Consider the following 23,052-nt stretch of genomic DNA (forward strand, 5'->3'; position numbering starts at 1 on the left):
GACACAGACACTTTTATATACCACAGTTTCAGCATGGATTAATTAGATACTTTCTGCTATACAGAGTCACTCAAATACAGTATGAAGACAGCAGGGTGTCATTAACAGCAAAGAAAGGCTATTGAATAGTGTTTTATAAGGCAGCGTTAGTAGAAAGCAGATGTTGCTAAGGAACTGCAATATTAGCTGAAAACATCAGATAGTCCCCTTCTTAATTGCTGTTTAAATATTCCTGTAACAATAAAGACCTGGAGAGACAGGGGTTTTAGGCATGGCAGACATTTACAAGGTGGCTTGGGGCAGAGACAATATAAAATGCAGAAATGCATTTCCTTTTGAAGTGGTATTACTAAATAATTATTTATTCTGCTTTAAAACTTTTTCAATGGCTAACAAAGTCAATATCTTACCTTGTATTATACAAGCACTTACTGTGGCCCTAGTCTCCTTTTTTTCAAAATATAACTGTTGATAGAAGTAGATTCCAATTAGCTAGAAGTGCTACTGACTAAAAGCATGAATAAACACATCTACTTTGGTGTATTTCACGTTTTAATTATCACTACAGATATTTTTAAGATGAGAAAACCTGCAAAGCTCTTGTTCTCCAAAGAATCTGGCTTTAGTTTATACACACATACTCTAACACACTGATAGTAGAATAGCTTTGTTGTTGTTTTTTTATTTTTGTTAGATTTTTTTTTTTTAATACGTTATAGTTTATTTTGGGTAAACTTCACACCAGGTAATAATGTGGTCCCCAGGGAATGGGCTTGGCATCACATATTTTCAAGGATTACTGAGCGACGCTGTTTTGGCTGATCGTGAGTAAATTCCGATGGGAGCAACACAAATGCAATAGTTTTTACGACTAGTGCCCAGAATATTCTAGGAACACTGCAAAGTGTATATGTGATTCAGTAGCTAAACAGATAGCAACGTCTCCTCTCGAACGAGGTATTGAAGTACAGTAGCCTTCATTTTAAAATAAACTGAATCGTTATTGTTCCGTTAATTATATAACATAACTGGTGTCGACAATTATTTTAGGGTTGGTTTTACCTCTACCTGCTGTACAATGTACATAGTACTAATTAAGATGTGATGCAGGTTAATACATTGTACTAAAACAGAAGTAGCTAAATATATTAAAAGTATACATACATACACAGTTTCATGTCTTTTTTAATATATGTATTTTTGTTTTAAAGATTTAGATTTGCAGATATCCTTGCCTTTTGATTTTGTCAATACTTGCATTGTAACACACGTATAGCATAGTATAACTATTTATTGTATCCGAAAGTATTCATTTTACTGTGTGTTGTGATGCGCAGTCTTTCCCTGCTTTTGTTCATTCTGTTGGTTCGGGGAGTCGTGCACACAGCCGCATTTAACGTGTACACTGTATTACCACAGCGCCTCTTTTTTTATAAGCAGCTGATACAAAAAAAAAAAAGTGTGATTGACAGCTAATGCCACCATTCAGTTTCATGGTAAAATCACTGACATTCGCTCAGACTTTTGCGCTGTAACTGTAAGAAATGTACAACCATAGCTCTTGTTTTGAGTGCTTCTGCCAAAAAGCCCTGATTTGGTATCTTGACATCTGTGACGTCACTAGGGGAAAACACGAACCATAAACACGCATGCATATGTATATGGCATAAACAAAACGATCATACATATAGGCCTATTCCTCGATGGTTAAACTGTGTCAAAAATACATTTCACCTCAGATAGGTGTAAGGGAATGCATTGCACGAAAACAAGTACTGATTCCATGAAAGTAAAATCAACGAGTTTGTCAGTGCTCCGTACAATGATCTCTTAGTACAACACGGAACACGGAGACCGACGCTTTTGTTTGTTGGTTTCTGGTAGGTACACGTTTTATTTGTTCTCTTTTGTAAGACACTGGTACACAAGTTCACAAACACGCAGACCTTTACAAAGACAGCTGTTCACAAAAACAATCAAGTAAGTGAGCATTGACTCATCTTCCCCTGACAACAGCGTTTTAACCAGTTTTTAACCAGGCTTAATTAAACAATTCCGTACTTTTAAATAAAAAATACATTTTTAAATAGCTGCATCTATAAGACACTTCATAGAGATATAAAAATGTTTACCAGAGATTTTTTTTTCTTATCCTGTGCACTAGTGCTTTTTTCAGACGTCAAATATTATTATTATCATAATTATTATTATGCAACAAACTGTTATCAAATAAACTCCATGGCCCAAAACTACCCAAACAAAATAAACATGAGCACGGCTTTCATATTGCTGCTTAATAAGGACAATAACTTCAGATGCTGAAATCAAAACAGTTCGGAATCGGGCCTCAAACCACTTATTCTACCTCCCCAGAATTTCTTTCATTACACACCCCACTCCCGCTGTCCTTATTGTAACAAAGACTACTCAAAACCTCGGAGAAATTCGTAATGATCACTTTCACAGTCTAAAACCATATATCTCTCTCAGCTGTTCCTGGTATGTGTGCATCTTCGGTGCGTTGTCAGTATTTTCCGGTGCAATAAAATTGATCATGGAGATTTAATCTCTTGCTCATTGTAAAATTCAACTAAGTACGCCAAAAAAAAAAAAAAAGATTTTCTATGTGAGATCTGGTCCTTAAGCTCTATTTAGTGTTCGGCCAGCCTGAAAAAACTATACAGCTTCAGGGAATTCATAATCTCTGTAATTCACTGTTATCCTACATGAAGAAAAAATATTTATCGTAAATAATGGGAATAAACATGCATCAAATTAGTGTCAACCAGAGGACTGACCATTAACCTCCATTCCCATTTAAGTCATTTTTCTCTTTTCACCCCCCAGACCTAGGCAGAAGATTTTACCAAGCTTCCTGACCATGGCAGCAAGAGCCTAGTCTGGTAAATCCCTAAACTGTAGTGATGGCTGGAGCCTGTCTAACCCAGCAGGAGCACAAAACCTAATCCAGCATTCATTCACCCTGCTAGACAGGAATTCTTTTACCAGTGAGCCACTGGGGACCAAACTTAGGGGTATTTATTTCATACATAAAGTGCTTTGACTGGTGAAGTTAGATCTTCCAGTAGTTGGGGACTATATATTTTATATGCAAATGATTAAACAAAAAAAGTGAAATGTCAGTTGTTCACAAGAATCCCCCCCCCCCCCCAAAAAAAAAAAAAATAAATATATATATTATATATATAATAGTATATAGAAAATCTTTACATATTATAACGACTCTCAAAAAAAAAGAACTTTTTGTAATGTTGCAAATCTCAGATCCTCAAAACATTGTAAGGAAGACATTTTTTTTTTTTTTAAGTTTTACTTTTAATTTATTTCGCAAGACATTCCTGAATAATATATATTTTTTAAAAATGTTTATGCATTCATTTGATTACTGTACCTCCCTTACAAATCAATTTTTATTCCTTATGTATTTTTTTTATTCTACATTTACTTAAAAGCTTCAACAACAAGAAGAATGTGTTTATTGTATTTGTTCTTCTCTAACATCTCATTCAGGAAGGGGGTGAATGCGATTATAAAATATTAGATAGCACTGGCAGCAATTCATATGAGTAGTGATTAGAGTCCTTGCAGAATGTGTGTGCAGTGGGATGGCATCATGGATACCCTGCAGGCTTATGAATGTAAAACAGAGGAGAGGCAGAGCGGCTTCACACTGCTCAGAATCTTGTGACGCTGTAGAGGTAGGCTCTGATACTGAAAGCATTCAAAAAGCCGCTGGAGGCACTGAAGTAGTTGTAAATACTGCTTTCATCTTGTTAGCAACCAAGCTGTCTATGTTAATCCCTAAGACAGAAATTCTAAAGCATCTAACATTTTTATATTTGTTTATACTGAAGCCAAGACTTCCCAGCTTATAAGAAGTAGAAAATTGAATGTTGGAAGCATAGCCTTTTCTTGGCCTGCAGGCCAAGTCATATGACCAAGCAAGCATATAGTGCAGCTGTGTAATGTACAGCTGCACCTCACCTTGTGCTGAAGAACATTTTTAGCTCTGGATAAAATGACAAATGAGTGGACAAAGATAGAGGTAGATGACATTGCTGTATCCAAAACACAGGAACATGGTTAAAAGTTTGTAATTCACCATAGCTTGTGTTGTTTACTAATGTTGTCACACAGAGGTTTCTGTCTATTTACATTTTAACTTTTCATTTTACATTGACAGTAAACTTAAAACTGCAAAATGAACTTTGTGCAAATAAATATAGACATCAATACAAACCTGAATACATTACCAATAACGTTTTGCACAATCATTATACCAAATTAAGCATGATATATTGCTGATTCTAAATTAACTTGCATGTTTAGATACAACGCACAGACTCGTGCTTCTCTATTTAACAGTGTTCCATAAACTCACTCTTGGTCACATTTTACAAAACATTTTAAAACTAATAAATAAACAATTACCATACCGAACATTATAGTATTTGTCATAGTACAGTTGAATTCAGGAACACATTTAAAGTTTGCAACTCATTATCTGGAGCTTGGTGTTATTTTTATTAATCATCGATACACTGCAGTTTGAGGTTCAAGCTACATATTTTAAGTGGATTGAAGCTGAAAATACTTTTTTAGAAACACACTTTTCTTATACCAATACAGTACTAGCATAATTTATTTTAATAACAAAACAGTATTTATCTTAAGTATTTCAATTGTGTGAAAACCTCAATGTTTCTAGAAATATATTACAAGGGCAATTCTCATCCCTCATTAAATCTGCATTATGCCACACTCGCTAGAAGCAATGAGCAGGGGTTGTTTGTACTAAGGGATCTGATCCTGGATCCAGGCTGTGATCTGAGTGGCGCTTCAGTGCTCTTCAAAGACTAAAGTCATGGCTTCATAATTCCATGACTCAGAAGTGACTGAATAATATAGCTATTTGCCGCAGTTATCACTCACGACAACATTGTGCCAACAATATATTGCTACGAATGTCTTTGAATCTTTTAATTAGACACAGAAGGGATGCAATGTTTGGTTAAACTTGTTTGTAACATATTTTATTATTTCAGAGAGAATAATCTTCATGCATGTACCAGCTACAGAAACTGTCCCCCCACTTTTGAAACCAAAGTTACGCCACTGCTTCTAATATTATATGTTTTGAAAGCAGGACAAACTGTACAAATAGTCAACACTGTTGTAAACAGAACCATTACAGTTGAAATTCATCATCATGTATAATCAAATCATAACTTTAGTCTTTGAGAGTCAATGTGGATAATGTAAAATAGATAACATTCCATACAGAGCTTTCCTTCTAATGGATATGAAAGCCATTATTTTCTCCATTACTTCTACCTAAAGTATTCTGCACTGATGTTAAGCTACGATATAGTATTTCATTATTGATTGTTCAATACGTAAGCTGAGTGGGCATAGCCTGATCTAAAAATAGCAAAGTCAGGCTTTTTAAACCACTGCTAGCACAGTCTTCTGTGAGAGCTAATAACACATTTCTTAAGCCAACCCCATCCTTTAAAATACTAACCCTTATATACATTATATGTATATAGAGAACACCATTACATCATGTAAGAATAAATCATGGATTTCAATATAAACAATAACAAGCAGTTGTCAAGCTGTCAAAAACCTATAAATACCTCCAATGTTTTGATTCAAACACATGCTCCCTTGAGAAAGATATAGGCAACATATCGAAACACTGGGCAGCTGGCTCAACCCGATATATATCGATGGGATCTTATATAATATTGTATATAGTATATATATATATATTATATATATATATATATATATATATTTTATGCAATAGTTAATCATATTTAAAACCTGTTTTTAAATAGCAAACCGCAATCAGTTGACTACATTTGGTTAACCAGAACCTGTCAATAGAGGTTCAATGTTGTTGATACAGGGCAGTTTTGATGTTTTGTCTTAAACAAGAAACTACAGGTAAGAAGTGTGCTGTAGGGGGCAGTGACAGTAATGTTAATTGAGAACCACAAGCAATTAACCCAATTCACAGACTTATGGGTGTTAGCCAGTGTTTCCAAACACAAAAACAAACTTAAAGTTGACTTTAATAAAGGGTCCAATGGGTGCAGAATGAAGCGCTAAACCTGACTGCAAATGCAAAGTGAAACTTACAGTAGAGTCGTTGCTTTCACCTGGCTCGATCATGTAGGTGTGACTTCCATCAAAGAACATCCCACTGTTGAAAATAAAGAACATTAGGGAAATGCACTTGTGGTTACAGGAAGTTGATGTTTACCTGAACAAAAGATGCAATGCCCTATATTGAAAAGGCGAGTTATGAGAAAGGGAGAACGTTCTATTATTCAATCAATGCCACCTCCACCTAATGAAATTGCATAACTTGAAAGGTTTTGTACAAAATATCAGCACACATTTAACAAGTTACAATTTCAACTGATATATGGAAAAACATTTCACTAAAGGACGCACTAGCTGAGACTTTTGTCTCCAGCATTCCCATATTTCTGGTGTGTTGTTACTCAAATAGGTGTGCCTTAAGTGCACTTTGTGAATATGACAAACCATTAAGTGACCACCAGCAGTCTGTGGACAGTATGAGCTCTGTGATATTCCTGCATAAATTAGTTGAATATGCTTTGAGTGAAACAAATATCGCTGCATTCTTTTTCATTACATCACATAATCAATTTCCTTCTGAATGTTTTAGCTTGGGCACTGTGATAACTAGAGTTACTGCTGAAGGATTCTGAAGGTGAACAGTAAATTAATTATGTACTGCCTAGAGCTGGAGAAACTGTCAAGAGACGCTCTGCGTTATATTGGTGAGGGATGAGCTAAATATTCAAAATTGTTTTAACGGCTTAAATTATGTTTAAAAAATAAATAAAACGAAACCTGCCATTTTTGATGCATGTTCAGAAAATGTTCGGAAACAGATTACACAGTAAAACCTGTCCTCTTTTTAAGTGGCATTTGACTTTGCCAGTCATTATTTGACCACTTGTTGTACAGGCCCACAGCTTTTACTTTGACTTGCACATTAATCACACTGAAATTTATTCACAGGCAACCATTTCAGTGCTGGCTTCTCCTCCTGCTTAATTTGTGTTAAATCTAATTTTGACTATGGGCCCGTGAGACCAATTCAGAATAGTGCCAGCAAACCCAGTAATTGGGGTAAAACTGCTCTGACAAAATAAGTGTTTTGAGCAAATTTTGGATATTCCTGATGAACAGGATTTCTGGAGGATGCCAGCATTTCCTGTACAGGCAAGGACGTGATCAACAGGGAGCCCCAGTGCACAGGTACAGGACCTGCAACCGGTACTGCGCTGGATGGAGGACCACCACCGGCCACACTACAGTCAATGGCAACGAAGGGATAAGTATTTTTGTGCAGGGTAGCTGGTTTGGGTCTACAGGCGTAGCGTTCTTGTGCTGTTTTTCGCAGACAGCTTGGGAAAATGTGGTTTCCATGCACAGAGAACACGTACAGGAGAGAATCTCACCTGGAAATCCATGGTCATCAGGTGACATCTTGTCTGAGTGAAACTTTAACTTTGTGCTTTTAAGCTAATCTAATAAAGCTGTGATTTGTAAATGCCTTGTGCCTGGTTGTTTAATAATGTGTTTTACTGCTCTTGCCCAAATTGTTTTTCAGATGTCCGTTGGTGGGTTGGCATGTCGTTAGTAGTGAATAATATTTCAACAAATTTATCATATGACTTATTAATTACAGGAAAAAGAAAACAATTAACCCAGAGGTATATAATGAAACTGTCCAACCAAGCTATTGCAGATCACCAGAGGAGGAGACATTAAAGATCTGAGGCAGACACCTTCCATGTATGCTAGCAAGGTTGTCTGGATTGGGAGCAGTAGGCGTTTTCATGTGAAATGTGGGTTTCCATGTGAAAATAGGAGTGGACTTCCTGTGTTTTCTGTCACGCTCTCTCTGTGGCTGTTATTTTCGGCCACAAACCTGTTCTCCCAAACGTGCACTTGCAAAAATAACCACACATGGAAACTTCCCCACTGTAATAAACTATTACAGGTGGTGTACTGTAAACATTAACTCTTTGAATGTCATATTCGTTTAGCCTTTTACCATGTAAATGATAGACCCCACCTCAGTGTTTTTTACTGCTGTATTCTGTGATGCTCTTAATTAAGTTAGAGTACAGCTAGTGTTCAGTTAAAATTAGTTGTACAAGATTATCTTTTTTTTTCACATTTCTATATTAATTCATGCTTACAAACCATTTGATCGGATAGGACAGAACCCTTAGATTATATGTGCGTACGGGGAACTGCACTTTATTAATTCACATGCAGTTGTATCGAGACTCCAACTGAATGATTGATTAGCAATCGAGTCTCAGTACAGCTGTACAAAAACAGCATGTTTTCACTCACTCGGGGTTGTGTGTTCGGTGAGTGGAGAACGGAGTTGGAGACGGAGGTAATTGTAATAATAATAGTTAAAAATAGAAGCTCACCGTGTTTTGTCTGTCTAGTCCATTTTGTTTGTCTTTTTGTTTTGGCGACGAGTGCCCCTGTGTTTTTGTTTGTTACAACCTTTTTATTTACTGTTCTGTTAATTCATTAAATGCTGAGCGCAAGCAAGTGCTCAGCTTCCCCAAAACTCCACCTCTCTATTGTTCATTTCCTGGTTCCTGTTTCTGGTCTGACGTCCCCCCACTCCAGCCATCTTTGTGACAGAGCCCCACTGCATGAAATATACAGGGGAGACCAAATAATACAGCCATAGACTATGATATTGTCGGCTGTCTAATTTGTTATCTCGTGTTTCTCACTGTAAATACACCCAATGTCAATCAGACCACTTGTTCTGCAGCTCCACAGAGGAGGCGTAAATAAGACTGGGTGTTAAGCTCTTCTAAAGCTGCTTATTTGGAGACTAATTCAATTCCTGGCATGTTAAAGAGCAGATTGGTGGTAATAGATAAAGAAATCCATTTCAAAAGCAGCATCATTTCTATAACATTATAACTGAAGGGAATTACAAAGTGATTTACATGGAAAATGGCCTGTGAAATCTTCAACGTTAGGCAACTCTTAATTAAAAACAATAGTGTTTGTTATTTAAAGGTAAAAGACACACTTAAAGCTGAAGGAGAGCTATTAAGGCTTATATTCAAGGCTTTTTTAATCTCTATTTTTGTACTCCACAGGGAAAGGTTTGCTATCCAAAGCTGGTGATGATGGCTTTTAAGTTTTTAACCTGATGTTTTCAAGTAGAGTTAGGAGCAGTGTTTGAAATATTATACCACAGGGGTCAGTCTTAGCACTTTTATCACTTAGCAGTCTGCTCACTATAAAATTACTTTATACCTGTTCCACAAAACAATATTTCAATTTATAAAAATGGCAAGAACAAAGGGAGCAATCTCATTGGCTAGTGAGTGTGAACTTTCAGAACCACTGCCTGATTCACCGGACAATCAATTCATTTTGGTGCAAAATCACACTCCAGGGTGTTTAAATGTAGTCCAGGCCTAGACTATTTAACAGCCTTCAGATATTAGACCATTTTTGTACACTATGTTGTGTATTACTGCTTTTAGCAAATTGTATAGTTATGTAGAAATCCGCTAAGCAAGTTTAAATGATCAAAATATTATCCTTTCTTTTGATTGATGTTTTTCTATAGAAATAAACCGGTAGTAGTCTGCTCTACCTAGAAGCACTTTGTGAAACTGAAGCCACATGACTCTAACAGGATTGGCACAGGATAATGTCAGGACATTTTCATGCTAGATATATGTTAATTCCTGATTCAATATTATGTCCAATTTTTTTGTTTGTTTTGTGGGTGCCTTTTTGAATTTCTGCAGCTTGACTATAAAACTACGACTCAAAATAGACACAAAAAAAGACATTGGGACATAAGTAAGTGGAATGGCATCTGTAATCAAACGGTTTGTAAAATGAAGTATTATGGATATGTGGCAACAGTCTGCATTATGAATAAACTGACTAAACAATTAGAAACAAAGAGTAGAAATGTGATAAATAATAACTCACTGGAGTCCATGACATGTTGAAAGAGCCACAACCGATCCTGGCACCCCTCGGATTGTGCCTTGGTAGTAACAGTGCTCTCCACCCTAAAATTGGAGACAAACAACATGATCAAATAACACGGTACATTTTGGGGCATTTAAACTATTAAAGAATAATCAGTGACCACCAAAAAAAAACCCTTTCAATGGTCTCTGACCTGGTATTTCAGGGCTTTCTTTTAAAGTTATTGAAAGGTGTTGGGTTGACTGTTAATACAATTTCACATTGGCATGTAGGTGATGTCTCCATTCTCTAGTTTAAAATAAAGGAAAGAATGAAAAGGCAAAAAGGCTACAGGAGAGAAAAAAAATCCCTTCTAGGCAACTGTAAGATGCATGAGCACTTTCTTCTTTTTCCTTAAAACATATGCACTTACCAGTAAGCAAAATGTGTTCTTTTTAAGAAATAAAAAAATAAAAATTGGCTCACCCAAAATGTCCAACAAGCATCTAGGCCTCCTGAGATGAACGGTTATCCCTTGAACACACTACCCACTTCCCCCACAACCAATTCAATTCATATTCTTACAGTAGTAAGCAGTTTGGAACAGTTTCAGTCTTGACAGTATTGCTGGGTTTGAGTCCCACTGAGCCGATCATAGAAAAGCACCCGGTCGTGGAGAATAAAGTGTGATACAGTTAGTCTGTCTGTCCAGCAAGGACAGCTTTATCGGCTCAATATAGAGCATAAAGACTATAACCATGTCCAAGGATAAAGCACAGAAGAAGAGAGACCTGGAAGCTACTGCAAGAGGGCAAATCCACAAAAGGAAAATGTAAGGACTGTGTTTAAAATGCAGCAGCATCAGTCTTACTTAATATTTGTTTCCAATTTTTCCGTAGATTTGACCCATATGAATTATATAATGTGTGTCTTTCAAAACCACATAATCCTTTGTTGATAGATATGATTTTTGTAAACATAAACAAAGTTACCCAAGACAAATTGTGAATGTTCTTTCAAAATACACACACATACAGTATGCATGTTCCCCCTCATCTAGTAAACATAAGCTATACCCAGTCACTATAGAAGTACTTTGTAGAGTAGTAAGAACACTGGGCCACTTTCCTACTGCGCCATGTTTTTTTTTTTTTATTATTTAAAAACTGTCAGTACTATACAAACCAGGCCCAGCCTTGCTTCTGATGTTTGACAAGGGCAAGGACAAGGGCAGACAAGCTACCTGAAGCAGGAATGGCTCATTTTCCTTCACACACACACTGACACACACAGACACACGGACACACACACACATGGAACACAAGCTACATCCTAAAACTCAGCAAAGTACTAACTGCAGTAGAACATTACATCTACTCCCGCTCCTCCCCACCACAATAACATGTTTTTGAGTTGCTGGAATTTCAGAAAAAACTTTCTGCTCTCATGCGATTTACATTTTTGGCACCACACTCACAGCCTTCTGGTCGACAAATAAATCCTCTGCGTTGTTGTGAGGTTTTGTTTGATGAATAATAATCACAAAATACTGTGCACTTACTGAAAACCATGTGCATTCTGTCATCTTTTGACCTTTTAATAAATATAAAATTCATGGCACTGAATAAGAAGCAGAAGGTAAAATAACTACTAAAACTTGTTCACAACTGTGGTTCATTCCGACTGTAGTAAACGGCTCTTTAATTTCAGATTACAGAATGAAATTTCTCCAGTTAAAGTGTATTTAATCACTACTTTCTTATATAATCCTTTGTAGTTACAGTTGCAGTTGATGCAGTTAAATATAACTGGAAGTGGTGATAATATATTGTATATTTGCAGTACGTTAGGTACAGGGCAAATAGATTGACAAACAGAGCTTGGAGCTAAGTAATGTCTAACAAGTGCATCATAACAGATGTAAATTCTAAATTATAACTATAGGTATGAAGGAAAAGTTGTATGACCATCACATATATCAACAGTATGTCAATAGCTACATAATGTTAATATCAATTTCTATGACCACTGGATGAGTGATTTCGAGATATATGGGAAAAACATAAGTGTGACATGCAGATGTATGGACAGACAGACAGACAAGCCCCCCCCCCAATAGATCCCCAGAATCTAATGTTCTCATTAACTTATGCTATATACAGTTGTATGACAATTTGATAAACAGTTCACCAGATATTTGGAAAAATGTAAAGTGTGACAAATGTACGCTTGTACAACCGCTTCCACTAAAAATGCAACATCAGCAAAGAAATAAGATTCCACCCTATTCACCCCGTCAGTCAACACACATTCATACTGGTAACCCCCAGTGACACCAAATATAGGTTTTCACTCAATATACCATTGTACCAAAGATTGGGAAGACCATCGCTGTTAACTTTATTTCACCAGTCCATTAGCATGCCATTATCACCCCCAGGGCATTACTCGCTTCTAAACTATGCCGAACTGCTACTGTAACTGCAACTATAATTAAAATCTACTAGATAAAACATAATGACAATGTGCCTTATGTGTGCCAAGTACTGGTAATTCATTAATATTGCAGTTCACTAGGAAAATGGCCATCTTAATCCTTCCAACAGTTTTTCAAGCAGCAAATGGGAACAGAAATATGTTACTAAAGAATGATGCCACTCTAAAAAAACGCTGGTAATCTGCAACGTGCAAACTTCAGCTCCTACTGTTGCTTAATCACAATTTCATTGAAACACAACTTGCAACTACATTCAAAAAGAGTACTCTAATAAACAGCGTCTATGTGTTTGCATCCAGACGCAAAGAGGAACACAGGGCAACCTCTTTGAAACAAAAAAAAAAACCTGAAGAGATTTCAGTTTACAGAAGAGTGAGGCAATAAAGTAGATCCTGAAATGAATGCTACATTCCCAATGAATTTATTCAAGAGGACAAGCCTGTTCTAAAAGACTGCTATTGTCATAAAATCAGAACATCAAAATATTCTTTCAGTGACAATGCATATTTATGCAAAAACGTGTGACTTGCAGACGATGGTTATACGGACAGAGCAATGTGATTTTCCAATAAGGTACGCTAAAGAACGCAAATGCCCAGTTTCATGACTTGAATAAAGTGCTTCTCCAGAAACATGCAGATATGTAAGTGTGAAATACAGAGAAGCACGTGTGTTGACAGACAGAGACCCTCTATATACTCAGAATATGATATTTTTCAATCATTTATGTTAAATAATGTTAATACCTTGTGGTAAGGTATCTGGCAATATGTGCAGGTGAGTGCAGTAAAGAGCGGATTAATCACACAGACAAATGATTTTCAGGTGCAAGGGTGTTTATCAATGATTATAATGTCCAGAGCCTTAAGGCAAAACCTGCAAACAATAATAATGATGGAAGTGGTACAGCGGCGTGTATCACTCCTGTTTGTAATCCGACAGGTTTGACCCGCAACCAAAAAGTCCCGTCTTTTCTCACCCACACAAAACACAGACACAGACACAGTTCCAACAGTTTAGTGTTAGCGGTGCAGAGACAGTTCCTGTAGTGGAAAAGGTGACTTGTGATATCTGGGTTTACGCTTTTGTCGACCGAAAACTGACATCAAAAATTTGTATTGTACAATAGTGATGATCCTAAGGGCAATTCAATTGATCTGAAGAGCAATTAATCTAAATATCATCATGGTTAGAACTATAAAAAGGCCCTTTGTGTAGCAAGGATGTGAAAACAACATCTCTTAACAGTGCAGCTGGAGTCGTCTGTATTTTTATTTTCTTTGCAAGTGTGCTATCCCCATTTTAATGAACCTAAGAGCAATTTAAGGAGAATGTTAAGTGCAGATTCAAAAAGAAAATGTTCAGTGTTACAATATATGTTACAACAAATGCTGGAAGGGTTAACCAGTATACCCCAGTTAATGAGATCCTGTTACCTCTAATGATTAGCCGACTTGCATTATCATCTTATTCTCCGTGACCTGTCTAAGGAATAGCATACAGGGGAATCGATTGACAGGAAGCAGGAGCAGCCCTCCACCTTGCTTAATGGCTGGATATGTCGATCCAGTCACACATTATATTATGTATATATATATATATATATATATATATATACACACACACACACACACACACACACACACACACACACACACACACACACACACACACACACACACATATACACACTGTATATATATATGAATCATCTGACAGGTGCCCACACCCATCATTTACTGTTCCATTAGGCCGTTGCTCCGGATTTGCTTCCTCTTGGGTTCAATGCAACATCTGAAATGCCTAAATGCAACTATGTTAACCAAAGAGCAAATGCTGTACTTTCCCTTTGGATTAATTATGTCAGCGGCCTGCCATTGAATTCCACCTCTTCCTTTTATTTCTTTGCAGGATGAAACGTAGTCCATTAAAACAATGTGAAAAAATAAAAAAAAACACATGATCTTTTGGTGCTATAAGAAGATCACGTTAAAGTGTTTTTTTCATACTGTTGGCACATAGGTGAAGAAAGGCGGTGTGTCTCTTGGGCCTTGTTAAATTCCATCTGGCCACACTAGGTTTCTCTTTTACTGTTTTGCCTTTAGGCATCTACTATTAACTAGCTACACAATGGAAAGGACAGGATATTAAACTGTTAAGTTTTTCATCACCTGCACGTCTCAGGTCAGTCACTATAAAACTGCAAAGCACAGAACAAATATGCAAAGGCATGGACAATACTGTGCTTGCCATGTGACAGAAAATGTTGAAAATTTCTATTTTTTTTTCTCAATTAAAACGTTTTATTTCAGCAACGGCATGCAGCAACATCTTCACTATCTGCAGCAGCAGTCAGGGTAGCTGTCTGGGGAATTCACAGTGCTTCTCGAGCAGACTGCATCTCAAGCTTCTCCATGACAGCACAAGCTAATGACAAAAAAAGAAACTATTTATAAAGTGGTGTGAAGCACAAAGCTCTCCCAGTGCTTTCCTCTACATTACCTTTCATCATAAATCAAAACAATACATTCATTTTTTTATTAGGCTTTTTTTTTTTTTTTTTTTTTTTAGAAAGTCATGGTTTATCAACACATCACAAATGTGTAGTCATTTTCACTGCTGCTGTAACAGTTCTGCACAATCAACAAGTTAAAGTTAAGTCTAGACTTGGTTTTTTGTAGCACAACAAATCTTGTTTTACTCATTTTACGACGTACGTTCTAGTTGAGATGTCGGTTATTCCTATTCTTGATAATGGTGATGTCATTTACAAAATGGCCTCCATAATCGCTCTTAGGAGGCTTGATGTCGTATACCATTCAGCAATAAGATTTGTCACTGCGGCTCCTTATCACTCTCAGCATGCCATCTTTATTCTTTGATTAAATGGCTCTCTTCACAAACGAGACGTCTGACCCATTGGTATTTATTAATTTACAGATCGCTGCTTGGTGTGACCAATTTTCATCATCATCTTATAATTTTAGATCAGACGAATTTATAAAACAAGTCCTACCTGATGTTTCTACAGTCTTTGCTCGTAGCTCATTTCAGTTTGCTGCAGCTAATGATTGGAATGTGTTACAACTTGGACTAAACTTAAAACAGTTTTCTTACTGTGGATGCTTTTAGCCACAGGGTTAAATCCCTGCTGACTGATATCCATGCCTGTTAATACAGATTTTTATTTAAATAAATGTATATATATATATATATATATATATATATATATATATATATATATATATATATATATATGAATTGTGTTGTGTATTTTTGCTGCTATGGTGTCAGCCTCTTGGCCAAGTCGTTATTAAAAATGCGACTCTGCTCTCAATCAACTCATCTGGTTAAACAAAGTTAATTAACATTTACTGCACTTCGAGAAATCAGCTTTTAAGGTTATTTTCTGAGAGAAGCCTGGTTAAAACAAAAACAAAAAATCAAAACAAAATAAATCTGACTACAAACAGCAATAGAGAATTACACAAAACACACATCATAGATTCATATCAGGAGAGAATAAAATATAAAAGATTCTGAAAAAATTTCAAAAAGTAACACCTGGGTGTTCTGTTGAATTACAGTAGTTGTAGATAAACTCAAATTCTTAATATATAGAATTAAACACAGGAATGAAACAAGAAACTCCGAAAATCATAAGTACCTTTGTACAATATATTAGTTAGCTTCTTTTGGGAACACCAGGTAATGTGTGTGTGTGTGTGCGTGTGTGTGTGTGTGTGTGTGTGTGTGTGTGTGTGTGTGTGTGTGTGTGTGTGTGTGTGTGTGTGTGTATGTGCGCATAAAATAAAAATCAAGCTATGGTCACACTGATAGTCGTTACGTTTGGAAAAAGTGAGGCGTACAAACAAAAGAACGCCATACCCACTGTCAAGCATGGAGGTGGTAATATCATTCTATGGGGATGTTTTTCCTCTAATGGCACAGGAAATTTAGTTCCAATACATGGCATATGGATTCCATAGCATACCAAAAGATATTGGCAAATCATATGAAACCCTCCTCTACAAAACTTGGTTTAAAGCGCAATTGGATGTTCCAACATGACAACGATCCAAAGCACACATCAAAATCTACTTCAGAATGGCTAAAGAAGAATAAAATCAAGGTTCTGGAATGGCCCAGTCAAAGTCCCAATCTAAATCCAATGGAGAATCTTTGGCATGAGTTGAAGAAGGCTGTGCCCAAGAGAAGTCCTCGGAATTTGGATGAACTGGATCAATTCTGCGTTAAGGAATGGTCAAAAATCACTAAAGAATCATGCCAAAAGCTCATTGACAAATATCCTAATCGTTTAAATGAGGTTATTATTGCTAAAGGTGCCTCAACTAGCTATTAGTGTTATTTTCCTTGTCATGGTATGAATACTTTAGAATTAGCTTTTTCTAAGTTTTGCAAAATAATTGTGAAATAAATAATTGTAGACCTCTATTTCTTGTAACTTTTTTCCCTCATCCACAAAAACAACACTTTTACTACAAAAGATTTTTTCCTATAATTATTTATTTTCGAGAAATTATAAATTTCCATTGGGGTATGTAAACTATATATATATATATATATATATATATATATATATATATATATATATATATATATATATATATATATATATAAACACACACACACACACACACACACACACATATACAGTTAAGTATTTGCCACCTGTCTGATTTTCTGCATTTCTGCACATTTTTCACGTTGAATTTGGTCAGAAATTTTTGTGGGTTGTAGTAGTATATAGAGAGAGTCTGAGAGAAAAAATGACAGTAGTTTGGTGCTTCTTTCATTTGTTTGGTGTGCAAGGTAATAAAACATGCAATCTTCAGGTGTGAAAAAGTTATTGCCCCCTAGTTAACTCAACCCAATTAAAGGGATAATTAGGGTCAGCTGTTTGAATACTTTGGTTAACAATCAGGCCTGATTTGGGCCAGCCCTGCCCAATATAAATCTGACTAACTTTGGCCCTTACCATCAGAGTGAAGCTGTCAGCACACACACAGGTTCTAGAGGCACATCATGCCACAATCAAAAGAAATTCCTGAAGACCTCCGGAAAAAAGTTGTTGACGCCTATCAGTCTGGAAAGGGTTACAAAGCCATTTCTAAGGCTCTGGGGCTCCACCAAACCACACCCAGAGCCATACTGTCCAACTGCAGAAAGTTTGGGACAGTAGTGAATCTTCCCAGGAGTGGCCGTCCTACCAAAATCTCTCTAAGAGCAAGGCGTAAAATCATCCAGGAAGTCACAAAGAACCCTAGAACAACATCCAGGGCTCTGCAGGACTCTCACCTCTGCAAAGGTCAGTGTTCATGACTCCACCATCAGAAAGACACTGGGCAAAAATGGGATTCATGGCAGAGTAGCAAGGTGGAAACCACTGCTCACTAAGAAGAACGTGAATGCTCGTCTCAAGTTTGCCAAAAAGCACCTGGATGATCCTCAAGAATTTTGGAACAATTTTCTATGGACAGATGAGTCAAAAGTGGAACTTTTTGGCCAACGTGGGCCCTGTTATGTCTGGTGAAAACCAAACACTGCATTCCACAGTAAGAACCTCATACCAACGGTCAAGCATAGTGGTGGTAGTGTTATGATTTGGGGATGCTTTGCTGCATCCGGACCTGGACGACTTGCCATCATTGAAGGAACCATGAATTCTGCTCTGTATCAGAGAATTCTACAGGAGAATGTCAGGCCATCTGTCCGTGAGCTGAAGCTGAAGTGCAGCTGGGTAATGCGGCAAGACAATGATCCGAAACACTCAAGCAAGTCTACATCTGAATGGTTGAAGAACAAGAAATTTTAAGTTTTGGAATGGCCTAGTCAAACGCCAACCTAAACCCCATTGAGATGTTGTGGCAGGACCTGAAACGAGTAGTTTATGTTCGAAAACCCACAAATGTCACTGAGTTGAAGCAGTTAAAATAAAGAACCGTTTGAACCGTAACTTTGTGTCTATCATTCCAGAGCACCGTATCACCACTGCACCTGTGCACTACAAAACACTCTGCCACAATCATTCAATGCACAGAGCAACTACTTCTAGGCCATTTGATCTATTCACGTGAGCCGTGATGTCTCCCCTCAGGCAGTATTTGCACATAGTTATTAAAAACCGGAAATTAATGGTGAAAATTTGACTTTCAGCTAAAAGTTACACCAGATTCTGTGTTGACTCAGCACAATCTGGTGTGTGTGTGTGTGTGTATGTGTATGTGTGTATGTGCCCAACATTTCGATATGTTTTACATATCTTTCTCAAGGGAGTGTGTGTCATATATATATATATATGTATATATATATATATATGGTGTGTGTATATAGTGCGTATAAGATATATATATATAGATATATATATATCTATATAGGATTAGCTAACTGTCCTACATCGTAATCGTTGACAGGAAGCAGGAGCAACCCTCCACCTTGCTTAATGGCTGAATATATACAGCTAAGTCAGTCACACTATATATATATATATATATATATATATATATATATATATATATATATATATATATAATATTATATATATATATAGTTAATAGATATACATTATATATATATAGATATATATAAAGATTATAATTTCACCATTACCCACAGCAAGATATAAAACAGACAAGTTCAATTAACTTATTGTAAATAATACCGATACAACATTTCATAATTTTTTCAAACAAATGGTTCCCCCGGCCCCAATACCCCAAATATAACCTTCAATGTCATAACCACAAGCTACAAATCCTGAATGTTAAAATCTTACTACTGTACTTTCAAAATAATATAGTTGAGTTAATGAATGTCTATACCACCAGGGGTTATGGGCTCTTATAATTAAGGAACGAGGGATACCATTTTTGTTTCTAAACCTGATGGACTGACCTCGATTTACAGTAGCTGCCCTATGTGCTTCAAGTTCTCATCTGCTTGTTGGTTACATGCCTTATTGCTGGGATTGGTAGCACCATGTTAACATTTGCCTGGCCAGGTTTTAACATAATCTTCAGGTTTGAACAACACAAGCTTTTGACAAAGTCCCGCACAAAAGATTAATTCTCAAACTGAACGCAGTTGGGATTCAAGGAAACGCATGTACAAGGATTAGGGAGTGGTTAACATGTAGAAAACAGAAAGTACTGATTAGAGGAAAAACCTCAGAATGGAGTGTGGTAACCAGCAGTGTACCACAGGGATCAGTATTAGGTCCTCTGCTATTCCTAATCTACATTAATGATTTAGATCCTGGTATAGTAAGCAAACTTGTTAAATTTGCAGACGACACAAAAGTAGGAGGAGTGGCAAACACTGTTGCAGCAGCAAAGGTCATTCAAAATGATCTAGACAAGATTCAGAACTGGGCAGACACATGGCAAATGACATTTAATAGAGAAAAGTGCAAGGTACTGCACGCAGGAAATAAAAATGTACATTATAAATATCATATGGGAGATATTGAAATTGGAGAAGGAATCTATGAAAAAGACCTAGGAGTTTTTGTTGACTCAGAAATGTCTTCATCTAGACAATGTGGGGAAGCTATAAAAAAGGCTAACAAGATGCTCGGATACACTGTGAAAAGTGTTGAATTTAAATCAAGGGAAGTAATGTTAAAACTGTACAGTGCACTTGTAAGACCTCATCTTGAATATTGTGTGCAGTTCTGGTCACCTCGCTATAAAAAAGATATTGCTGCTCTAGAAAGAGTGCAAAGAAGAGCGACCAGAATTATTCCGGGCTTAAAAGGCATGTCATATGCAGACAGGCTAAAAGAATTGAATCTGTTCAGTCTTGAACAAAGAAGACTACGTGGCGACCTAATTCAAGCATTCAAAATTCTAAAAGGTATTGACAGTGTCGACCCAAGGGACTTTTTCAGCCTGAAAAAAGAAACAAGGACCAGGGGTTTGGAGTTTAGACAAAGGGGCATTCAGAACAGAAAATAAGAGGCACTTTTTTACACAGAGAATTGTGAGGGTCTGGAATCAACTCCCCAGTAATGTTGTTGAAGCTGACACCCTGGGATCCTTCAAGAAGCTGCTTGATGAGATTTTGGGATCAATAAGCTACTAACAACCAAACGAGCAAGATGGGCCGAATGGCCTCCTCTCGTTTGTAAACTTTCTTATGTTCTTATGTTCTAATTGCCGAGCTGACTAATCTAATGAACAGGAGTGACAAGCACTATTTTTGTTTTTTTGTTTTTTTTTTGTTTGCAGTTTAACTGTTTGGGTTGTGAAAAAACAAGCAATTTTCTCACTCTGAAGTCACATCTTAAAATACACTTAAAGAGCACTTTTGTCATTCAGTTCATGGAACAGGAAACCTTTTTTTTTTGTTAACTGTTCATCATTTGCAAACTCTATACTTCTCATCTGTCAGATCCGGTGCACTCTGGGACAAATGAACCTTTGCATACCATAATTCATCGCTGATATATTACAGACTGAGCCAGGCTTACCTGTATGGTAATTCAGAGTTCACACCTCTTCTTGAACGTGACCCACGGGGACATTTTATTATTCAAAGATAACTGTTTAACATCTCATCAGAAAAGTGTGAATTACCAAAATAGAGATTGCATTTTAGTAAAGTCTAACACTACTTTCTATAGTAATCCAAAATGGTAAAAAGACAATGGATCAATGGTAGCACTGTGTATGTTGGACAACATTTGTACACGTGTTGTTTGTTGTTGTCTATGAATGGTTGCGCATTCATATACATTCCAATGGTACCCCGAAATGTTCACCTATTTCTATGAAAGCAGTACAGCTGGGGATAACTTGTGGGAGACGCTGTTCAATAACATCTCTTGCATATTTTTAAAGAGGAGATGATTTTCTGTTCAGGGATACCAAGATAATTAGGGTCTCATTCACTAAACAGCGGCAATATGTTTTGCACGCAGTAAGCTCCTTTACTGTGTGCTTTGTACAGCTTCTGTATTCACTGGCAGGCAACCTAGCACATGGAAAAAAGCATGTGGAAAAAGTACTGTGTTCGAGTCATTTAAATATAAATGAATAATGCACAGGACTGCGAGAAGAAGGGTCAGGGAGAGAGTATTTCAGAGCAGGCAGACGTTACTAGGGATGTGTGAGGAGGAGGTAATAACTAGGTACAGATTGAGCGCAGAGATCATACTAGCCTTAGTGAGGAGATCAAATCTGATCTAGAGCCACTTATGCCCGCCGCACACAGCCCTACTCATCTCTTCCGAGTTTGCAAATCCCACGATCAGTTGTGCTTAGGTTTGGTTTGACGTCACAATTGAGTTTTTCCCTACTGGATGTTGCACACTGCTAAGACTGAATTAGACCGACAACAACTAGATCCTGGCGATTACTATGTATGCAAATTTAATTAATACTGCCCTGTACAATTTTTTTTATTAACTTAGCTCAACATAGCGACATAAGCAATTTCTCAGTATAATTTACAGTATAATCGTAAATCTCCAAAAACTACTGACTTCTAAATATTTTGTAGTCATTTTTGTATTACTTTAGTATAAATACATGTTAATTTCGATTCATATGTTGTTTTATTCTGACTTTATGTGAACGAAAAGACACACATTTGCCCGTTTTCCCATTGGAAATAGTGATATTTTGAAATATCACCGTCCTGGTCACAAAAGCAAAGTTTGTGGGGAATAATAGCCATTTTCTATACTTTTGAGGCATAAGCAATTAGGAAATAACACTTACTACCCAGGAAGAAAAATTGTGTTACATAGTGTATTTACTGTATGCAATACTGAATGTAGTCCTACCAGCAGATCCAGTACCTGAGAGAAATATCTTTAATGTTTTATGCTTTAAGTACATTTGCTATGACATTTTTTTTTATTGATGAAGAATGCTTTGTAGATTGGAACTGCTGTTGCAAAAAAAAAGAAATAAAAAATCCTCCTATGTTTGTACCACACATTTTTAGGATCAACACCAAAGGCTTGTGCACTGACAGCAACACCATATACAACACTTCAAACAATTCTCATATCCATCATACGAAACTCACATGTCCAAAAGATGAGGCTAATAATGCTTAATTCACCCTTACCTTGGAACTTACAGACTTTCCTCCTTCTGCAATATGTCTTTCTACATACTTGGAAGAGAGCAAATCACTGAAAGACAAAAAACATATAGGTTACTATTACAGTAATTGCAAGAAAGAGTTACTTAACAGATTATTATATTAAAAATACTAATAATAATTTTGCCACACATTTTATCTGTATTATTAGTGTTTCTCTGAGCTTGACAAATGTCAGTGGAGCTGGATTTTTGATTTTGACTTTTGTCAAAGATTTTTGTGATCTTGAAGACACTAATTGTCATGAATTAGAAAACAGGCAAGAAATACATTTAAAGATACAAATACTAAATGTGTGTTGATCAGCCTATATAAAATGTCTTGATCGCCTAAAACTAAACGAATGCCTCTGACACTGTTATTATTGCATACCC

General features: G+C 36.6%; 1 protein-coding gene across 4 annotated transcripts in view; it reads right to left on the reverse strand.

The window, feature by feature from the left end:
- Positions 1 to 23,052, reverse strand: part of LOC121314996 (disintegrin and metalloproteinase domain-containing protein 22-like) — a 102,779-nt gene that overhangs the window by 60,621 nt on the left and 19,106 nt on the right. For all 4 annotated transcript variants that reach the window (XM_041248823.1, XM_041248822.1, XM_041248821.1 and 1 more), the window contains exons 4-6: positions 22,643 to 22,709; positions 10,066 to 10,148; positions 6,169 to 6,232 (exon numbers count right to left, since the gene is read on the reverse strand). In XM_041248823.1, coding sequence (XP_041104757.1) covers positions 6,169 to 6,232; positions 10,066 to 10,148; positions 22,643 to 22,709 — 214 coding nt within the window. The remainder of the gene's footprint in view (positions 1 to 6,168; positions 6,233 to 10,065; positions 10,149 to 22,642; positions 22,710 to 23,052) is intronic.

Source organism: Polyodon spathula, chromosome 4 (assembly GCF_017654505.1).
Source record: "Polyodon spathula isolate WHYD16114869_AA chromosome 4, ASM1765450v1, whole genome shotgun sequence".
Lineage (NCBI taxonomy): Eukaryota > Metazoa > Chordata > Actinopteri > Acipenseriformes > Polyodontidae > Polyodon > Polyodon spathula.